The 21690-nt window shown below is 36.4% G+C and overlaps 2 protein-coding genes across 2 annotated transcripts in view; one reads left to right on the top strand and one right to left on the bottom strand.

Moving 5' to 3' along the window:
- Frrs1 (ferric chelate reductase 1) overlaps positions 1-6778 on the top strand; it is a 33612-nt gene extending 26834 nt beyond the window's left edge. Inside the window, exons 12-15 of the mRNA XM_027935225.3 lie at positions 214-272; positions 1085-1228; positions 2420-2481; positions 2559-6778. Coding sequence (XP_027791026.1) covers positions 214-272; positions 1085-1228; positions 2420-2481; positions 2559-2651 — 358 coding nt within the window. The 3' untranslated portion in view covers positions 2652-6778. The remainder of the gene's footprint in view (positions 1-213; positions 273-1084; positions 1229-2419; positions 2482-2558) is intronic.
- Positions 6779-16139: 9361 nt separating this feature from the next.
- The window catches only part of Palmd (palmdelphin), a 46158-nt gene continuing 40607 nt past the window's right edge, over positions 16140-21690 (bottom strand). Inside the window, exons 7-8 of the mRNA XM_027935224.3 lie at positions 20588-21682; positions 16140-16503 (exon numbers count right to left, since the gene is read on the bottom strand). Coding sequence (XP_027791025.3) covers positions 16460-16503; positions 20588-21682 — 1139 coding nt within the window. The 3' untranslated portion in view covers positions 16140-16459. The remainder of the gene's footprint in view (positions 16504-20587; positions 21683-21690) is intronic.

Below are 21690 nucleotides of genomic sequence, written 5' to 3'. Positions count from 1 at the left end.
TCTTAGTTGGCAAACAAATTCCTTTTTGAGTGGAAACATTTTTCATCTTACAAAACCTAGTGATAAATTTTATTTACTTTAAAGAGACTCTAAAATGTATTTCAGATATCTAATTCTCAGGCAATAAGCAAAATTACATGCTTTTTATTCTCTTGGGAACTCATTGTCATTCTGTCACTTCTAAGAAAACGGACTGGTTCTTTATTTTGGCAGAAGGCAAATGTTTAACTGGACTCATTGGAGTGTGGGAACAGCTGCTAGAATAATAGCAGGTAAGTAATTGTGATGCCACTTATCCATATATAATTGCTGGCTGTGTATATTGTGAGTTGTAATTTGGCTTAAAAGATTTTTAGATGCATTAGTAATTGGAGTAATTGGTTGTTGAGGAGAAATCAGCCTTAAACATCGAAATCCAGAAAGTAATTTCAAGGGGTAACAATTTAAGTCATTATTTCAGTTTAAAGTTTTAAAAGTGACTTTAAAACTCACCTTTTAACACTTTCTTTTTCTTTTTATTAGTGTTTACCTTTACCAGTAGAATAAGCTATGCTGACAGGCAAACATTTGAGCAGTTCAAGTTGAGGGTCATTTGTGAGTTGGGTTGAGGAGGGGCTGTTGGTCCAAGCCCTCAGTCTCCAGGTCACTTCCATAGGTTGGTACCTCCCAGGGGAAATGGCTTTCAGAAGGCAGGTATGGTTACCCAGTACATATTGATGCCTTATATAGCAGACCTGCATGCAGACACCTCCTCCCTTAACATTTCTGTGGTCTATAGGATTTAGCCTGGAAGAGGGAGTACAATTGGCAGTGGTGTCCATAGTTTTTCCCCTTCTTACACTGGAGACTTAAAACTTTCTGGAAAGTTTGAATGCCTCTTTCTAAAAGGCAGCTCATAATTTCCTATCTTGCCTGTGTAGTCTTACAGTTAAAAAAAAAAAGAATTAATTACTCTTTGGTCTTCAATATTCTTCTTATTCCTCTCACCAATTTTAGTATGTTTTAGTTGATATAATGCTCACACACAATTTTATCTTTTGGTGGGGACCATAATTGAATATAACATTTTTTCTTTTACACTCAGTGGCAGCAATGTTCCTGGGAATGGACTTACCAGGATTGAATCTTCCCCATCCATGGAAAACCTATGCAATGATTGGATTTGTAACTTGGCATATCGGGACTGAGATTGTTCTGGAGATACATGCTTACCGACTCTCTCGAAAAGGTAAAACTGCTCTAAAAGCTGTTCTGTGTAGAATCACTTTTATACAAACTATTGGAATTTCATTAGCTTCTTGGTACTAAATGCTTGACTGTTACTTGGTACCTCTAACACTTTCTGCTCACAATTCAGCCAGTGGTAGCAGTTGTGGAAATTTTATGCCTTGGTGGCTCTATTTTATTTATTTATTTATTTATTTTTGTATATGTTGGTATTAGAATTTGTGAGTAAAAATATAAAGGAGAGATTTCAAGTTTTAAGGAAGAAGTCCTCTTCATAACTACTTTCACTGTGCATGTTGATCTGACCTGAGCCAGTGCCCATGAGAATTTGGAGTGCCTGGAGTTGAGGGAACTCTGAGAGGAAGGAAGAAGAGATCCAGAGTCGACACAGGGCAGAGCTGCAGACGGATTTTATCTATTTGATAAACTTACTAAGTGCTGTGGCTTAGGTTGGCATGTACATAAATATATAGCTGGGAGGACCTACTTTTCTTATGCTTTCAGTGGAAAGCTCTGTTTGGTCTTAGTGACAAGGAGGGTCAAGATGCCTATAGCCACCATAGGCTTAAGTGTCCTCTCACTTTCAGGCAAGTGATCTTCTAAAAACAAAAACTCTTTGTTGTCTAGAGTACATGTTGTGAATCTAGAAGGCTGGGCAGCTTTTAGGAGCCAAATAGTGTATCCCTCCTGCCACTTTTGGCTTTTGTCAGGGTTATGTACATGGGATCGCTGAGGACCACTAAATTATGGCTTACTGTTTAAAATACATACATTCTTAAAACTTGGATTGCTATCATATGTTAATTAGCTTGATTTAGCAATTCCACAATGTATACATATATCGAAACATCATGTGATACTCTATAAATATATATATATATATATATATACAATTTTAATTTGTTAATTAAAAAAGTAAAATTAGAATGATTTAGATTTTTAAGCTTTTGGTGTGTTTATTGAGTAGGAGAGCTTATTTTAGGTCCTTTGACAGATGTGTGCTGTATTCTAGTATGTCTCAATTTGTGAGAGTCATAAATGTTCAGGAAGTTTGTAAGATTTAGTAACTTGAAACTGGAGAACTTACACCCTGGAAATTGGTGCACACAAAGAATTGGGTTTTATTTTATATTTCTGAGAGTTAGTTTGCCTGCTTAACACTGGACTTATAAACATATGTTGTTCTTGACAGTTGAAATATTGGATGATGATAGAATTCAGATCCTTCAGTCACTTACTGTAGCTGAAGCAGAGGTAAGCCCTTCTTTTCATGTTTATTGACATAAACCTTAATGATGGTACATTATTTTATATCTCAATTTTTCTTTCAGGGCCATGCTTTTAAAAAGATGGTGTTGGCAATTTATGTCTGTGGGAATGTGACTTTCCTCATCATATTCTTATCTGCAATCAACCATGTGTGAGCAAGGAAAGACCTCACTTTTTGTGGGCCGGGTAATAATTATCATCAAACCAAAGAAACATGAATCCCGTACTGACTGTGGGAGCATACTCTTGGATTCTTATTTAGAAGAGTAGGATCATGTCTAGAAAGGGATTCTGAAGTTCAATTTCTACAGAGCAAGTTCAGGAAGGTCAAATGGGGTATAAACTGATGTCAGACCCTGATGTGTACTTCTGTGACTTAAAGGCAGCATTATACATGGAGAAATAACTCTCTTATATTCCAAGACTTTTAAGAAACTTAGAATTTAAGAAAACACAAGAACAATTTGGAAAAACAAAATATCATGCCATTAGGATAAAAGGGACATTTTATTAAGGTAAAGATATTTTGGCCTACAAAGCTGCTGTGGTACCTTACAGAAAACATTTTCACTAGATGGTAATCTAGATGGTCTTTGAATTTGTGTTTTGTTTGTTTTGGTACCTGGGATTGAACCCAGGGGCAGTTAACCACTGAGCCACATCCCCAGCCCTTTTTATATTTTATTTAGAGACAGGGTCTTGCTGAATTGCTTAGGGCCATGTTAAGTTGCTGAGGCTGGCCTCAAACTAGTGATCTTCCTGCTTCAGCCTCCCTAGCTGCTGGGATTACAGGTGTGTGCCACTGTGCCCAGTTGGACTTTTTATTAGAAACTGTGTTTTTCAATCTAGTTTTCAGGACATTTTATTTCCTCCCTGTATTTTAATGCTTTTCAGGTCAAAGGTGGAAGTGTGATAGACTCCATTGAGGGTTTCATTAACAATTATATTATTAGACTTATAATTTCTTTGTTAGCAATGAAATGCAAGTATACATATTTTGCCTAAATATATTATTTATTTATCGGCAGAGCTGAAATGATAATTTATATGTTATTTTGAGTATAAGTCCTTACAGCATTTGGAGATTGTATTTCAAAACTACCAAAATTCATCCTTTTGGACATATTTAAAAATTATTTTCTTTACTTGTGAAAATAAAATAATATGGGTGGTTTTGTTTTGTAAGAAGCTCCTGCTGTTGTAATGGATTAGTACAGTCAACCCATTCCAATTATGGCCAGGTGTCATACTTGCTATGAGGACTTGTAACCAGCGGGTGGTGCTCTAGTACAAAATACTCATTTGTTTCTCTTGTGCTGTGATTCATTTTAGTACTTAAAACATTATGGGGTGGCATTTTCCTACATATTATCAGCTCTTCTTAATATTCCTTTGAAAAATTCCTGCATTTTTTGTTGGTTTAGGGCAGTGGTTGTAGAAACTTGAATTAGGGGCTGGTGTTATTATTTTCTAGTTTCATTTCTGTTTTCTAATTGTGGATATTTATAAGAGTTGTTGGATATTTCCTCTAGCAAATGTATACAATCACCATAGTCAAGGGAAACAAGCAAAATGTACGTTTTTAAGATAAAAAAGCATAGGGGTCATCCTTAATTTTTTAGGTATTCTTTATTTCTTTGGGTATTGTGTTATAGTTTCTGCTTGGTCCAAGAGCCTGATTTCTTTCTGTAAATAATGGCTTAGCTGTCTACCACACATCTTTTGCTGGATGAAGTGATATGGAAGTTTTCTTCATGTTGCTTATATAGGTGTTCAGCATAAGTAGCTTAGGGCATAGTGCCATGTTACTTATAATCTAAGCATTCCTTGTGAATGTCTATTAAAAATTAATATAGCAAAGTAAATGTGCACTAAAATATTTCAGTTTTTTTAATAAGGGGATTAAAAGCAAGACATTTCTCTTAATATGTTATATTTTATATCTGGGAAAGAAAAATTCTTTCAGGGAAAGGTGAGCCTTATTATGTTTGAGTTTTAAGTGGGCTTGCTGGGTTTCAACTGCTGAGGCCGATATCACAACTTTTTGTTTTTCACTGATTCATATGTTGGTGCTATTCTGATACTTCTTCAACTGACATATAGAACTGTACAAAGAAATATTTGTCACTTAATCTTAGTAGACCAGATCTTTTCACTAGGACCAAATTATGATTCTTTTACTGATGAATGATTGGTATCCATAAATTACAAACACTTATTCTTTGCTCTTCCCAGGTTTGATTCCTGTTTCTAGGTAGTTAAAAAAAATTCTTTTGATCTGTGTGATTGTTAAGCTTAAATCCTTTATACTTGGTCAGTGTTGCCAAAAACAGTGTGCAAAATCACAATTTTTTTTTTTTTATTTTTTGTTTAAGAAAGTTGCTCTATAAAATAAAGTAAGTTTTTTTTGGAAAAATATGAAACAAGTTCTAGAAAATTGTGGTTAAGGTAGCATTCATGACTGAGGCTACTTTTTATTTTTATTTTTTTATAGTCTGTGGAAATTAATTTTAAGTGTGCATAGGTAGTCTATAGCATGAGCTACTGAATAAGTGAAGCAAATTCACTTTAGTAGTTAGTTGGATTTATCAGGATTTCTGGCTCACTTTAATATGTGTTAAGTGATACCTCATCCCCTCCACATCTGGCCTCAGTCCAGGATGCCATGGGAAAAAGACAAATATAACAGATGCCAACTAGGAAGCTCCAGGGGAACATGTAACTGTTGGCTGAAATTCTGTTTATCTATATACTCTGGAAAAGCAGTGGGAAGAAAAGAACAAAGGTCTTTGTTTAAGAAAATGCTTTATAGGTGGGAATGAAAGAAAAGATTCTTCTAAGTTCTTTTCAAACCAGATTAGGATACTCACTGTTCCTATCCATATCCTGCTGCTTTCTTTCTTGCCTAGTTCCTACCAAGTTCAACTGTACCAGGGTCACTGAGGTTACCCACCTCGAATGGTCTTTCTCTTCCCAGCAAAAGCTAGTTTTTCAAGTTTGGTTCAAGTTCTTACTTCTCTTTGGAGTCTTCTCTGACTCTATCCAACGTGGGTCTCATTTGTCCTGACCAACAGGATGGTGTGGAATGGGAGGAAGCTCACTCTATAAGTTTAAAAAGGAGTGGGAGGGCTGGGGCTATAGCTCAGTAGTAGAGCACTTGCCTAGCATGTGTGAGGCACTTGGTTCAATCCTTAGCACCATGTAAAAATAAATAAATAAAGGCATTCTGTCCATTTACAAGTACAAAAAAAAAAAAGGATGGGAACAGAAGACCTGAGTATCCAGGTTTGCCTGTAGACTAACAAGCTGCATTATCTGCTGTGAGTCCCATTTATTCTGAAAAACCCGTGAACCCGTGTCACTGAACATTTGTGAGAACTGAGTGAAATGTGCCAGCCAGAGGTGCTTGCTATCTCACTGCCATTTATGCCATCTATGCTGTTTGATTACAGTATTAAACTTTAATAGTTTTTTGTCTATAAAATGTGTGCTTTGTGTTATGTAAAATACTTGATGTTTTTCTTGAAGCATTATGTTAAATTAAATGATACAAAAAGACAACCATTAAATGATTCCATTTATATTGGCACTTACAGTGGTCAAAAATTTGTGGAGAGAGAAGGTAGAATGGTGGTTATTGGGGTCAGGGGTGGGCAGTAATAAAGGGAATGGGAGTTTTTTAATGGGTTTTTGTGTTTGGGATGATGAAATGTTCTGGAGATGAATAGTGTTGATGGTTGTACAACGTTGTGAATGTATTTAATGTGCTGAACTCTACACTTCACCATGGTTAAAATGGAAAACAAAAATAAGTTATGAATAAATAATAAAAAAAGGTAGAAAAAAGTGTTTATAGCAGCACTATTCACAATGGCCAAATGATGGAAATGACCTATATGTCCCATCAATGGATGAATGGATTGTAGTGTGTACATACAGTGGAGTATTATTCAAACATAAAATGGAATGAAACACTACTACATACTATAATATGGACCTCACAATATTATACTAAATGAAAAAAATGAGACACAAAGGTCACATATTTATATGTAATATCCAGAATAGGTAAGTCCATAGAGACTGAAAGCAGATTAATAGGAAAACAGAGGATTGATGGCTGGGGTAACTGCAGTCCTTAGGGGTGGGATGGAGAGTTCCTGGAAGAAAACTTTAGAGATATACGTAAAGTCTGAAGAAAGGCATCTGTGGAAAACCTACAGTTTACATCATCATCAATGGTGAATGATGGGACACATTCCCCATTAGCAGGTTCAAGACAAAAGTCTTCTCTCAGGTTTGCATCAAAATTGTCTTGGAGGTGCTAGCAAGGGTAATTAAGAAAAGAAATGAAAGGCATCCAGATTGGAAATAAAGAAACAAAATTTATGACTTTTCATATACAACATAATCTATATGGGAAATCCTAAGGTATCCATCAAGCAACTACTAGAAGTAGTAAATGAGCTCAGCAGAGTTGCAGGATTAAAAAGTCAACATTTCCATCTTCAACATCTCTAGCAATTAAAGAAATGCAAATTAAAACTACACTGAGATTTCATATCACTCTAGTCAGAATGACAATTATTAAGAATACAAGCAACCATAAATGTTGGTGAGGATGTGGGGAAAAAGGTATGCTCATACATTGCTGGTGGAACTGCAAATTGGTGCACCCATTATGGAAAGCAGTATGAAGATTCCTCAGAAAACTTGGGATGGAACCAACATTTGACCTAGCTATCCTACTCGGATTATTCCCAAAGGATTTAAAATCAGCATACTACAGTGACACAGCCACATCAATGTTTATAGCAACTCAACTCACAATAGCTAAACTATGGAACCAACCTAAGTATCCTTCAATAGATGAATAAAGAAAATGTAGTGTATATATATATAAGGGATTACTACCCAGAAACTAGAGAATATCATGCTAAGTGAAATAAACCAATTCCCCAAAACCAAAGGCCAAATGTTTTCTCTAATATGTGGATGCTAATTCACAATAATGTGGAGGAGGGGCTATGGAAGAATAGAGTTACTTTGGATTAGGCGGAAGGGAGAGGAGGGAGTTGGGGGTAGGAAAGGTAGTAGAATGAATCAGATTATTACCCTATTTGCATATATGAATACATGACGGGTGTGATTCTACATCATATACAACCAGAAGAATGAGAAGTTATGCTCCGTTTATGTATGATGTGTCATAATGCATCATGTATAACTAATTAGAACAAATCAACATTTCCAAGTCAAAGAACAGTCTTAAAGTGAAATTAGGAAAATAAAATTCCATTTATAACAGCATGAAAAAAATTAAGTTTAACAAAAGATATGCAAGACTTATACACCAAAAACTACAAAATGTTGAAAGAAAGTAAAGAAAAGCTGATGAAGTGGAAATAAATCTCACATTCAGGGATCAGAAGACATGTTGTTAATATTGCCCTACTTCCCAGCTGATCTACAGATTTAACAAAACCAGAGTACAAACCCAGCTAGCCCTTCTTGAAGAAATTGAAATGCTGACCCTGAACTTTCCACAGAAATGCAAAGGACTTAGAATAGCCAGAACAAAATTAAAAAGGGACATAGCTGAAGAACATTCTTCCCAGCCTCATAACCTACAAAGCAAGGCAGCCTGCAATAAGCCAATCCCAAAAAACCAAAAGCCAAATGTTTTCTCTGATAAGAGGATGCTGATCCATAGTGGGGCTGGGGGATAGGGAAGAATGAAGGGACACTGGTTTATGTACAGGGGAGTCAGGGGAGTGGGGGGGAGCTGTGGGGATGGGAAGGACATTATAATGAGACAGACATTATTACCCTGTATACATGTATGATTACACTAGTGGAGTGACACTGAACCATGTACAGCCAGAGTAATGACAAATTGTGCTCCATTTGTGTACAATGTCAAAATGCATTCTACTGTAAAATAAATAAATAGACCTTAAATGGAAATATAAGACTAAGCTTTTCCTGACTTTGGATTATACATCAGTTTCTTAGAACACCAAAATATGATTTAAACCCCCTTCTGATATATTAAGCCTTATCATAATTAAATGTTTGTTTTTTTTTTTTTCTTCAAATGACACTCTCAAGAATGTGAAGACAACCCACTTACTGGGAGAATATATTTTCAAATCATATAAGAGACTACTTTTTGGAATATATAAGGAATTTTTATAACTTAGTGAGAGGTAGACCCATTATAACTAAAGTAGAACAAATTGTTCGAATAAACATTTTTTTATAAAAATTTACAAGTGGGCAATGAACTCATGAAAATATGCTCAACATTGTGAACACATTAGAGATATGCAAATTAAAACCACAGTGAGACACTAGTATATATCCCACTAGAATGGCTATAATAATAATTTTTAAAAAGGCAGGTAAACAGATGCAGGCAAGGATGTGAAGAATTCAGAACCCTCATTTATTGTGAACTTAAAATGGTGCCACCATTTGGAAAATATTTTAGCAGTTTCTCAAAATGTTGAGCAGAGAGTTTCTACATGACCCAGCGATCTTATTCTTAGTTATGAACACAACAGAATGAGAACATATGCACAAAAAATTGACTATAGGAATATACATAGCAGCATTACTCATAATAAAAAAAAAAAGTAGGAGGAACTAAATGTCTTGTCTGGGATAAAAGTATAAACAAAATGTTTATATTCTCACACTGACATACTGTCTGGCAGTTAAAAGGAATGAAGTACTGATACATGCTGCAATCAGGGTGGGTGAATCTTGAAAAACTTTATGCTGAGAGAAGCCAGCCACAAAAGGTCGCATGTATGATGGATTCTCACTTCTGTAAGTATGCAGAGACTATTGAACTCTATCGTATGTATATTCAATAATGACTTTTTAAAAATTTGAGGGAGGGCTGGGGATATAGCTCAGTTGGTAGAGTACTTACCTTGCATTTACAAGGGCCTGGGTTCAATCCCCAGCAACACACACACACACACACACACACACACACACAGAAAAATAAAATTAAAATGTAAGGGAAGAGTAGACATTTTGCTACAATCATATTTGGCAGATTTCAATATTCTTCTCTATGCAATTGATAGAACTAAAGAAGCATCAACATAGATGTAAAAATTTGATTAGCAGTTATCAGCCACTGTGCCTGACATTTACATAATGACTATAGACTATACATTCTTTCCAAGTGCTTAGCATGGTGTATTCACCAGATAGATTATATATTGTGCCCTTGAAGTCTTGATGTATTTAAAAAGATAAAATTGTAGAATGTGTTTTGTGATAAATATTAAATTGAAAATAAATATCCAGAAGATAACCTTGGAATTTCTCAAATATTTAGAAATTAAATAACATGTAAGAGCAATTAGAAAATAGATTGAGCTGAATTAAAATGGAAATAAAGAATCAAAATGTGTGATTATTAAATTAACTCAGTGTTTGGAACTGTACTGTTAGACATATGTAGTTATATAGATTTAAAGATGAATTTAAGATTCTGTTTCTTAGATTCAAGTGCTCAATAGCCACATGTGGGTAGTAGCACAAAATAATTTCCATTGTCACTGGAAGTCCTCTTGGACTATGCTCGAATAGAAGGAAATATAAAGCCTTGCCAGGTGTTGTGTTGCACGCCTGTAATCCCAGCAACTCCTGAGGCTGAGGCAGGAGGATCTCCAGTTCAAGATCAGCCTCAGCAATTTAGTGAGTCCCTAAGCAATTTAGAAAAGCAAGGGTGGGGGGTTGCTAGGGATGTGGCTCAGTGGTAAATGCCCGTGGGTTCATTTCCTGGTTAAAAAAAAGGAAATGTAATGTCCTAAATGTTTACATTAATAGAAAAGAAAGATTCATAATCCATAATCTTAAGTTTTTTTCAGAGAGAAGAAAGAAGGAATTAAACACAAGGTAAGTAGAAAGAAAAAAGGTAAGTATAAAGATAAAAACAGAAATCATCAAATATAAAATAGATAAGTAACAGAAAAATTACTGAAACAAATCTGATTTGTAATAGAAATTCATGCAATTGGTAAACTTGGCTAGATGATCATGAGAAAAAGAAGATGCAAATTTCAGGAATAAAAGAGGACAATGCTGGGCTGGGGCTGTAGCTCAGTGACACAGCACTTGCTTTGCAGGTGTGAGGCCCTGGGTTTGGTTCTCAGCACCACATAAAAACAAACAAACAAACAAACAAACAAATAAAAAGACGACAATGCATTATTGATCCTGCAAACATTAAAAAGATGATTAGATGGGCACAGCAGCACACATGTGTAATCCCAGCAGCTCAGGAGGTGGAGGCAGGAGCATCTCTAGTTCAAAGCCAGTCTCAGCAAAAGCAAGGTGCTAAGCAACTCAGTGAGATCCTGTTTCTAAATAAAATACAAAATAGGGCTGGGAATGTGGCTCAGTAGTTGAGTGCTCCTGAGTTCAATCCCCAGTACCAGGAAAAAATAAATAAATAAATAAATAAAAATAAATTCCATCCTCCAAAAAAACCACAAAGCACTTTTGTACATCAAAGGAAAATAGTGGGAAAGCAACATATAGAATGGTAAGAAATATTTGCAAGTCATATATGGTGTTATTATCTAGAATATATAAAGAACTCCTATAATTCAACAACAACAGCAAAACCAAATAGCCCAATTAAAAATGCACAGGAGTTGGGGATATAGCAGGCTTAACATGTGTGAGACCCTGGGTTTAAATCCCAGAACCAATGGGAACAAAAAAGGGCAAAAGACTTGAATTGACATTTCTCCGAAGAAGATAAACATATGTCCAACAAGCCTAGGGAAAGACACTCAACATCACTGATAATCAAAGAAATGAAAATCAGAACAAGGTATCATCTCACATTCATTAAGTTAGCCACTAGTTTTTAAGAAAGAAAAATTGTAAGTGTTGGTGAGGACGTGGAGAAATTGGAAATCTTGTGCCATGCTAGTGGGAATGTAAAATGGTGCAGCTGTTAGGAAAACAATCTGGAGGGTCCTCAAGAAAATTAATTACTCCATGAACCAGCAATGCCGACTCTGGGTATCTATCTACCAAAATTGAAAGTAGATTCTCTGATAGATATTTGAACCCCATACCTATTGCAACATTATTCACAACATGCAATAGATGAATGAAGGAATAAATAAAATGTCGTGTATTCATATAATTGTAAATGGGAGAGAACAGACAAATCACCTGTGCAGAAGCTTTCTAAATAATTTGAAAATTCTCTGCCCTTAGGAGAGGGAGCCTAATTCTCTACTCCTGAAAGATGGGCTATACAGTCTTTCAGAGAATACAGTACTTGGCAAACCGTCCCTCAGCCAGGAAAGGGGATCTTTTGTCCATGTTGACAGTGGCAAACATGATGAAAGTATGTGCCCCTGACACAAGGTGATAGAAATGGCATTTCAATGGGGAGATCTTCTTCCCCCAAATGCCCAACCCTCCTCTAACATGAGAAAAACAAAGTATATGACAGAAAGACATCCTGCAGCACACTTGACCAGTAACTTCAAAACTGTCAATGTCATCAAAAATGAGGAAAGCCCGAAAAGCTGTCACAATTAAAAAGAGGCTAAGAAGACATGATGGTTAAAATAATGTAGTTTTCTAGGTGGGATCCTGGAACATAAAAAGGACATTAGGAGAAAACTACAGAAATATGAACAAACTGTGGGACTTGGGTTACTAATGGTGTGTTATAGCTGGTTCATTACCTGTAACAAATGTACTATATCAGTGTAAGAAGTTAATAGAATTGGGTGTGGGGTATGTGGTCACTCTGTACTATCTTCTTGTTTTTTTTTCTTTTAATTTCAAACTAGTTATAAAATATATATATTTTAAAAAAACAAGATACAGTGGATGACTCACTCCAACTTGATTCCCATGCTTATTATAAAGTTCCATTGTTATAGGTAAAATGTGGTATTGATATGCAATATATATACAGAAGAATGAAACCGAATGGAGAATCCATATGTAAGCCCACACTTACAGGCAAACTGACTTTTAGCAAAGGTGCCAAGGTAGCTGAACATGGAAAATAATCTTTCAAGGTGTAGGGCTGGAACAATTTAATAACTCTGGAAAAATTACCTTCATTCTTACTTCACTGACTTTTCCTAAGCTTTCCTTCACTTACTTTTCTTATTCTGTTTAACTCAAAATGGACCATTGACCTAAACATAAGCATGAGACACACAAAACTTCAAGATATGGGATGATAAAGGATGTAATGGTGTCAGCTTTAATGTATGACATCTCAGCCAATTTGATGATGGATAGGGAACCAGGTACCTTCCATTCACTGGTAAGTAGAATTCTCAGATACCTCTTTGAGGCATGCGGCATTTATATCATTTTACAGATGAGGAAACATGCTCAGTTAAGTTTGTTGTCCAGGATTATACAGCTAGTATGGCAGACACAGTTGGTGCCCATGTCCTAGCTCCTTGGTCACTTTCTGCAGTGCCATAGCTGAGTTGGGTTCTGAGTTGGGTCACACTTTTGTGGGCATCATACTCCAGAAGCATTTTGTGTGTGTGTATTTTTTTTTTTCCTTTTTCATTCTGCGCTGTCTCCAGGATTGCAGGAATCTGTGTGATATCCATGTAAGTGCAAACTAGAAGTGTGTGTGTGTGGGCGGATTATTTCCACAGGGGCACCAGAGCTGCTGGATAAGAGCTCCAGTGTCCTATCCTTCAGACATACAATTTTAGGTTCTTCCTGTACACTCTTCTGAGATCATGGTGGAAGAGAGTACCTGTTGCCTCGAGCATTAACCTTGACTGTGGACCATTGATTGATTGCATTGACCATTCTTTCCTTTACCTTTCTTCCTGTCCCTCGGATCATTTCTCAAATAAACCACTTGTACCCACGTTCTAATTTCAGGCTCTGCTCCCTGTTAAAACCAAGAATGGCTCTCAATGGCAGACACTTAGCATGGGACTGTGGAACTGGACCGTCCATTGTTTGGTCAGGTAGCAAATAGGACCATATAAGTAGATAGTGACAACTTTCGACAGGCTGTACTATTAAAATTTCTAAGACACACTTTTTTTTTTTTTTTGCATTGAGATGATGTACAGGTGAAAAGGAAGAGTTGGGTTTTACCATAGCTTTGAACTTGACCGATACAAGGAAAGATATTGTTGTGTACTGACTTGTACCATGAAGTTGGCTGCTTTTTGATAATTGCAGTAGAAGCCTTGAAGAAAACGGTTAGGATTACATCAGCCTACTGTTGACCTAGGGCATGCCAGAAAGCCAGACAGTCTCCATAGCATGTTTAAAGAGAGCCATGTCTCCTGGAGCCAAAGGACGGACTGCTCTTAAAATTAAACCCATGCTGCAGATCTAAGGGTGGCAGAGCTACAGAGGGACATGCAGGTTTGACAGGTTGCTTATGACAAAGCTGGAACTGTGAAAGGGAAGGAGTCTCTTGGACCGAGAATAGGGGTATTTATTGAAAGTGTCTCAGAAACTTAAACCTGCAGATTCCTGGACAGCAGAAGGAATTCTCTTTGGCTACAGAACAGCTGCCCCTTGCCAGACAATTCAACTGAGGCAGGTGTTCACAGGTTAGTGCTTCTTTGTGGGATCTGCTTCTTTTACCTCTCATTGCCTCCAGGATTTAGAGTCTTAGCAGTCCCAGCAGGGAAATTCCATTTCTGACCTGGGAGGAAACAGACTATTTATGGGAAGATTTGGAGAAACTGGATAGTACATACTGGTATGACACAGGGGGATTTGGGAATGGGTTTTGAGGGTGTTGGATGATGGATGGTATAATGAGGGTCAGAGAGGATTTATTGGGATGGGCTTATTCTTCAAATCAGGATTTAACATACTGGCAAGAATATTTAGGAATGGCATGCTATATATATTCATATTAGTTTTAATATCAAAATTCCAACTAGTTCTCAAGAATAAGTCAAATTAAACCCAGATTTGTTCTCTTTGTGAGCATTGGAAATTCTTTATCCAGCACCCTTAGGTTATAATCAGTCATTGCAACATAGAGTTCACATTGACCTGAGTGGAAATAATGATAGTTTAAGAAGAATGAATGTGCCAGTTATCTGTAAATTCATGTGCACTGTCAAGACAATCAAAACTTTCAAAATATGAGGCTAATTCAAAAGACAAGGCTGGGGATATAGTTCAGTTGGAAGAGTGCTTGCCTCTCACGCACAAGGCCATGGTTCAATCCCCAGCACCACACAGACACACAAAAAGATTAAGAATGGAACCAATATATGACCCAGCTAAACCACTCCTTGGCATTCATCCCAAAGTATTCGTGTCAGCATACTATAGCAATACACAATACTATGCTTATAACAGTTAATTCTTAATAGCCAAATTATGGAAGCAGCCTAGGTGTTTATGAACAGATGAGTGGATAAAGAAAATGTGATGCTACAGGGACACAGCCACATTAATGTTTATAGCAGCACAATTCACAATAGCTAAACTGTGGAACCAACCTAGATGTCCTTCAGTAGATAATGGATTAAAAAATGTGGCATATATACACAATAGAATATTACTCAGCAATAAAAGAAAATAAAATCATGGCATTTGCAGGTAAATGGATGAAGTTAAGAGAAGATAATGCTAAGTGAAGTTAGCCAATCCCAAAAAAACCAAGTGCTGAAGTTTTCTCTGATATAAGGTGACTGACTCATAGTGGACTAGGGAGAGGGAGCATGGGAGAAAAAAACTCTAGATAGGGCAGAGGGGTGAGAGGGGAAGGGAGAGGGCAGGGGGTTAGCAAGGATGGTGGAATGTGATGGACATCATTATCCAAAGTACATGTATGAAGACACAAATTGGTGTGAACATCCTTCATATACAACCAGAGATATGAAAAACTGTGCTCTATCTGTGTAATAAGAATTATAATACATTCCGCTTTCATTTATTTAAAAAAATCAATAAAAAAGAAAATGTGATATAAATACATAATTGAGTTTTATTCACTCATAAAGAAGAACAAAATTATGTCATTTGTAGGAAAATGGATGGAACTTAAGAACATTGTGTTAAGCTAAATAAGACAGATTCAGAAAGTCAGGGTCATGTTTTTTCTCAAAAGTGTAAGTTAGAGATAAAAGTGGGGGAAAAAATGGACATAGAAGGGTAAACAGTAGAGCAGTGGAAGAGGCCTGAGAGAAAAGAAGGAGGAGAATTGGGGAATGAAATTGACGAGTTATGGTTATGCATGTATAAATATGTCACCACAAATCCCACTATTTTACCATAATTATGCACCAATACAAAATTGGTGGTGTTATTTCTTTCTATGTTTGGAATAATTATTCAATGAAAAAAATATAAGGATAATTATTGCAGGCATCTTTTGAATGTGTGCAAGGCTCTGAAATCTTATTAATTAATCTTATAAATTAATGCCATAAGACAATTGCATGCTCCTGCTGAGGACCAAACAAATTGAGTTGGTCCTCAGCAGGAGCATGCAATTGTCTTATGGCATTAATGACTTGGGATGACAGGTTTACTTGTCAAAATATAAGATGAATATTTCTGTGATGAGGTGCAAAGGCATCCTATGATTTTTCAATACCTGTATTAGCAAAGTTAGAATACCAGGATACTTTAAATAACTTTATTCTTACATTTAACAAGCTCTTATTAGAAATGCTTTGGTGTCAATACAATAAAAATATGCTGGTTTTAGCCCCCTTCCCACTGAATCATGTCAAATTACTGGAAAAGTTAAGCAGTTGTTCTCCGCAGCTGTTTTGGAATTTTTTCACAGATAATAACTACTACTTATTCACATGGTTTAATATGGATATAATTATATATTTTTTGGGGATTCCAGGAAAATGAAACAAAATATCCTGAAGAGAAATTTGCAGACATTTCTTAATTTCTTCTCCAGAGGTTGCTCACATAGGTGATATAGCCGTCAGATCACTTTTTTCCCCAGCTTTGCCATTCTGATCCTTAAAGCTGTAAATTAAAGAAACAACAAGAGTTCTAAAAAAAAGCCTTAATTTATATTCTAAATGACCATTTCATAGAATGCAGGAAAGTTTAGAACATACCTCAGATGGTTTTATCCAACAATGTGAGCATTGTTTTAGTAGCACAAAAAGATAGTAGAAATGATAAGCTATGGTTAACTTAGGGCAGAAGCAGATTCAGAACTAGAAGGAACCTAATTCTATAAAGATTATAAAAATTAGTAGAGCAAACACAGTACAAGTTGAATAAACATAAGATTAGTGCACATTTTCACAATTTGCCATAGATACATGTTCTTAGAGGTCAATTGTGTATTTCTGAGCTATGTACTACTGAAAAAAATGGTAATTAATGCTTAAAATATATTTCATGGTTGGGTTATATTTTAGCTCATTAAACTTGGTTGTTCAAAGGAGTTCTGGCCTTTGGATATACAATGATAAAACCGAATTTTTTTATGTATATATGAAACAATGTGAACTAGCAGTTGAGTTGGATTGATTATTAATTATCTCTGTTAAGATATAAATATGCCTTCAAATAGCAAATGTATCTTTTTTGAGTGTGTTCTACTATTAATGATATGTGGATGTAGAAAGCATTTTTTAAAATGTAGGTTTAGAATTTAGAACAGTCCTTTGGTATTCTGGTATCATGCCTTAATGTTTAGGACTTCAGAGTGTAGCTGCCTCAGTCATGTTTTAAAGGTTGAGAGCTGTTTCCAAGGCACTAACCTACTGATTATATTAAGGATGTGGTATTACATTTATGTGTAAAATGGATCAAGGACTAGTTACTAAGCTAATTGCACAATTTTGTTTAATGAAAACCAAAAGGGAAGACATGATCTCTCATTTCAGTACCATATATGAAAAGGGATTGGATCTGCTACTGTTAACAAGATCATGGTCATTTTTACTCTCAGTCTAATCTACCTATAGGAATTTTTTTTTGTTTCAATGAAGTTAAAAATATTATTTCCCTTGACATTTGAATAATCATTTATAGTTGCAGGAACAAGAACCTTCCTTTTAGTTTGGGACAGCTGAGAAAATTTTCCCCGCCCTATCTTAGGCAGGTGGTCTCTGGCTAGGCATTGTTGGGTAGTGAGCCCCGAGGAGGGGTCTGTAGTTCTACAATATGAGGTAAGCACAGGCAAAAGGCAAGATGTCATGAAGTTTCTACCTTGGATTTTATGAACCTCTACCTTGCCAATGCTAAAAGAGAGCAGGGGTAAGTGACTTTTTAATGGTCTAAGGCAGGCTGAAATTCTCTTCCCTACAGTTACTCCTCATCTTGAGATTCTGTCAATCAGGCAGGCTCTGTGCACCACGACTTCCACTGCAGTTGGTTAGAGTCTGCTTTCCTCCTTCTCGCTTCAAGCCTATGGTGGGTATAGATGGTAAGAATTACAGATAGTTGTGTGGAGACAGAGCATGCTGGCAATGGAAGTCCCCTAGGTGTAGCAGGTTCAACACCTGGGTGTCAGTTCTCCTTTTTTTCTTCTCTGATTCCTTTTTCCTCTCCTGGTAGCAATTTGGACACAGTTATAGCTGCCTAAACTTGGTGGGAGAGATCTTCTCTCCTTCCTTTCAGTATCCCTTGGCCCCTACTAGCTGCCACAGGTTGGCAAGAGTTCTAAAAAAAAGCCTTATAACACCACCAATAACACCAGCACCAATAACATGTGAATTCCCCAGAGCAGAGGTTCCCCACCTGTCAACCTGAAATACTACTGATATCCGTAAGAGGGCAGAATTGAGCTAAAACTACAAGAATGGGTTTGTGAAACTACCCAGGAAAGCCAGCTGTCTCTTGTGGGAGTGTAAGAGTAAAATCCCAGGAAAAGCTTGCTGGGACCACATATTAAAGGTATAGCATTGAGCTACACCTTAGTACATGACCATGTTATATTACATTAGCAGATGGACATAATATTGCCTAAAATTTCCTATCATATTTATTACCCTGTTTATAATTTTGACAAAAATATTTTGTCTTTAAACTATCTAGGCTCTGGCTTTTCTCATTTCTACCTCTTTCTGTTTTCCAATTAAAAGTTGCTTTTTAGATAAGGCTTTGATAACCATATTTATATCAATAGAAAAAGAGACTAGCCATTCATAACTATTAAATCTACAAGGACTATTTGTATTTAAAGGGGACCTATAGCAGAAATAAAGGAATCGATTTAAGTGGTAGATTTTTAAATACAATCATTTTTGGGGAGCTGTGATGAGAAGCTCAATCTACTTCATGTTCATGAAATTAAAATATGTAGGTGGTTATGTATTCTATACATATGGATGGTCACTGAGAGATATATATGACAATATGATTAACTTATTTTAAAAACTCATTTAAACAAATACAGCTCTTCATCCCCGTGATGAATGGGAAAACAGGGCTGTAAAATAATATCATGATGGAAGGCAAGGAATTTGGAGCATTCTGTTTATAAGATCCAGGATTGATAGTACAGAACTTTGTATTGTTACTTTGTCTAGAATAGCTTTTCCTGTTTTCATTATTGTAGTTCAGGGGCAATGATTAGTGTTGTCTGGAAACATTAGTCACTTCCTGTCATTTTTCTTGGGGTAAATGTGTGGACATGCTTAGGGGAGAAGGAATAGGGTGTTTGGAAGGAGCTGGCTAACATCCAGGTTCAGAAAAGGGAGGTCTTACAGTGGGTAATGTCACTGCTGTTGACCATAAGCAGCACATTCCTTTTTCCAAGTCCTCTGTGTTGTTTTACAAATGCATTTGAAATCTGAAGTTTGATCAGCAAACAAAGTTCATTCTCAAAAGAGAAAAGAATGTAGCCTTTACAGGTTTTCACTGTGGGGGTACCTGACTCAACTCCTATTGAGTACGATATGTACTGGACACTTCTTAAGGGCTTAGAAATTCTTCAGATGATTAAATTTACAATTGGTACCCTAATTTAACTACTTAAAAGAATGGAAAAAGGTCCATTTCATTGTATTATTAGCAGCCCAAGATTGGGTTAAGGTTTGCTGAGGAAGAAATATCCAGAACTGGGCAGGTACCACACTTCTATAGAATTAGGTTCTATTTGCTGAATTGGCTGGTACTTAGTGTCTTTTGCTTTTTAATGATAGTTCTTCATTTAGAGACATAAAATATTAGTATCCCTTTCAAACACCCAGAATGTGTATGTTTGGGTCATTTGACTTATACCTCTAAACAAGGGATATTTTTAGCACAGCTATTCTAATTGAGTCTGTCAGGCAATTTATTATTTCTTTTATAAAAGGTAACTAGAATATGACGTTTAAGTGATAAAAAAGAATTTAAAATTGAGGAGCTATCACTTTGGTAGAAAAAAAGTGTTAAAGTTCTTTTTCATTCAATACTAAAATAATTAGGTGGCTCTAAAGCTATAAAAACTTCATAGAGAATGAGAAAGGCAAATATATACAAATAGAAAAATAAATATGCTAAGTTGGAGAAGACTATGCAAAGTTAAATATCACAGATGATGTTAAGATAAACTGACATTCTATTTTTAAAAATGTAGAAATATTAAGGAAATAAAATTAATAAAACTATAAAAAAGTATAGAGAAACAAGATATAGCAAAATAACAAAATACTGTGAAAATAATATTCGTTTCTTGTATTTTTTTTTCCCTTGCAAAATTAAGGGAATTTGTTAACTTATGTGGAAAGTTGAAATCATAGCCAGGCACAAACAAAAAAAAAAAAAGTAGTTGTCATCAGATTCTGGTGGGAAATTTGTTATCAATGATCCCACATATTAGTGTCCCAAATACATTCACACCATGACAGAAGACAAATATCAAGCTACTAAAGTCAATCAATTTACTATCCAAATAAGGTAACAATTTATTTTCACTTCTTAGCTTTTAAAGTGACTTAATCACTTTACTCTGGTGATAATAATTGGATCAGCCTTAAGAAAAACTCTGAATGTGTATTAGTTTGTGAGATGTCAAAGAAGCCGAAAAAACAAGAGGGTTTGTTAACACAGAGAGAAAGTTGTCACATGACTAAACAGCAGTGGCATGCCTTGTCACTTTTATTACCTGTTAAGGATGGATCCTCAGTCCCATCTCCAGCTGTCGGAACATCAAGTGGAGAATGGCGGCCAGGGTTGCCTAAGCTTTCTTCTTGCTCTTTCAGAGATATAGAATTTTTGTGGGGAGACTTATGGTTTGTGTTTTCCTGAGGACTAACTTCGGATCTCTTTCTAGGAAGTGGTGTTGGTTTGGTTGGCTGGTAAACCTGACTGCAGGGAGCTATAGGATGGTAGGATGGCTTCTCCACTTCTCCTTCCTCCTCCTCCCCCTCATCATCAATTACCACCAGCTCAGCATGGATGATCCCATCATACCCTGTCAGCAGCTTTCTTTCTTCTTCATTATCTTCTGCCTGCTGATACCCCATGAAAATCATTGTTACAGGTTCTGTATTATCCATGTCAGAAGGCAATGAATGAACAATATTGTATCTAACATCCTCCTCCTCCTGGAGAGTGGGTGAAGAACCATGGGGTTCAGACTTCCCAACTGTTGCTTTGCTGGGGCTCAGTCTGGCCTTCGGAGAGGGCACATATTTGTCCTGAATGATATTCGATTCTTCCCAAGGAGGCATTACCCTCTTCTGAGGGGTGTGGAACGTCTCTTCTGCTTGGTGAGTCATTGATCGGGGAGGAGGTGTTGGCCGGATGGGACTGATATGATTGAAGTCATCGCTCCTTTCTTCTAAAATTCCATTGTCCATATTGTACATGGATTCATTTACATCATTGTCCAGTCCATTGGCTTTCATCTTTATCCTTTCTTGAAAGTTTGGTCCAGGGATGACCTTTTCTCTCTGTGGGGTCACTGGCCTGCAAAATGGATTGGCATATACAGGCTCATGATACTCCGTTGGTGATTGAGAGTTTCTCTCAGAGGCTTGTCTTAAAATCTCCTCCACCTCTACTGGGGCCAGGTCATGGGTGCCATTGTGTGCTGCATTAGGATTAGAGCTGACCGCATAGACTGACTTCTGTCCATCCTCATAAACTTTTATCCCTGTACCTTTAAAGTCATCTGATGGGAGAGGTATTGAGGACAGAACTGTACTTTCTCCAGTCTTCAAGTCTTTTTCAACTTTAATTTCCATGGCATACAAAGCTGTTAAG

This window comes from Marmota flaviventris, chromosome 10 (assembly GCF_047511675.1).
Source record: "Marmota flaviventris isolate mMarFla1 chromosome 10, mMarFla1.hap1, whole genome shotgun sequence".
Taxonomy (NCBI): Eukaryota; Metazoa; Chordata; class Mammalia; order Rodentia; family Sciuridae; genus Marmota; species Marmota flaviventris.
This window is presented reverse-complemented; position numbering and strand designations above follow the sequence as displayed.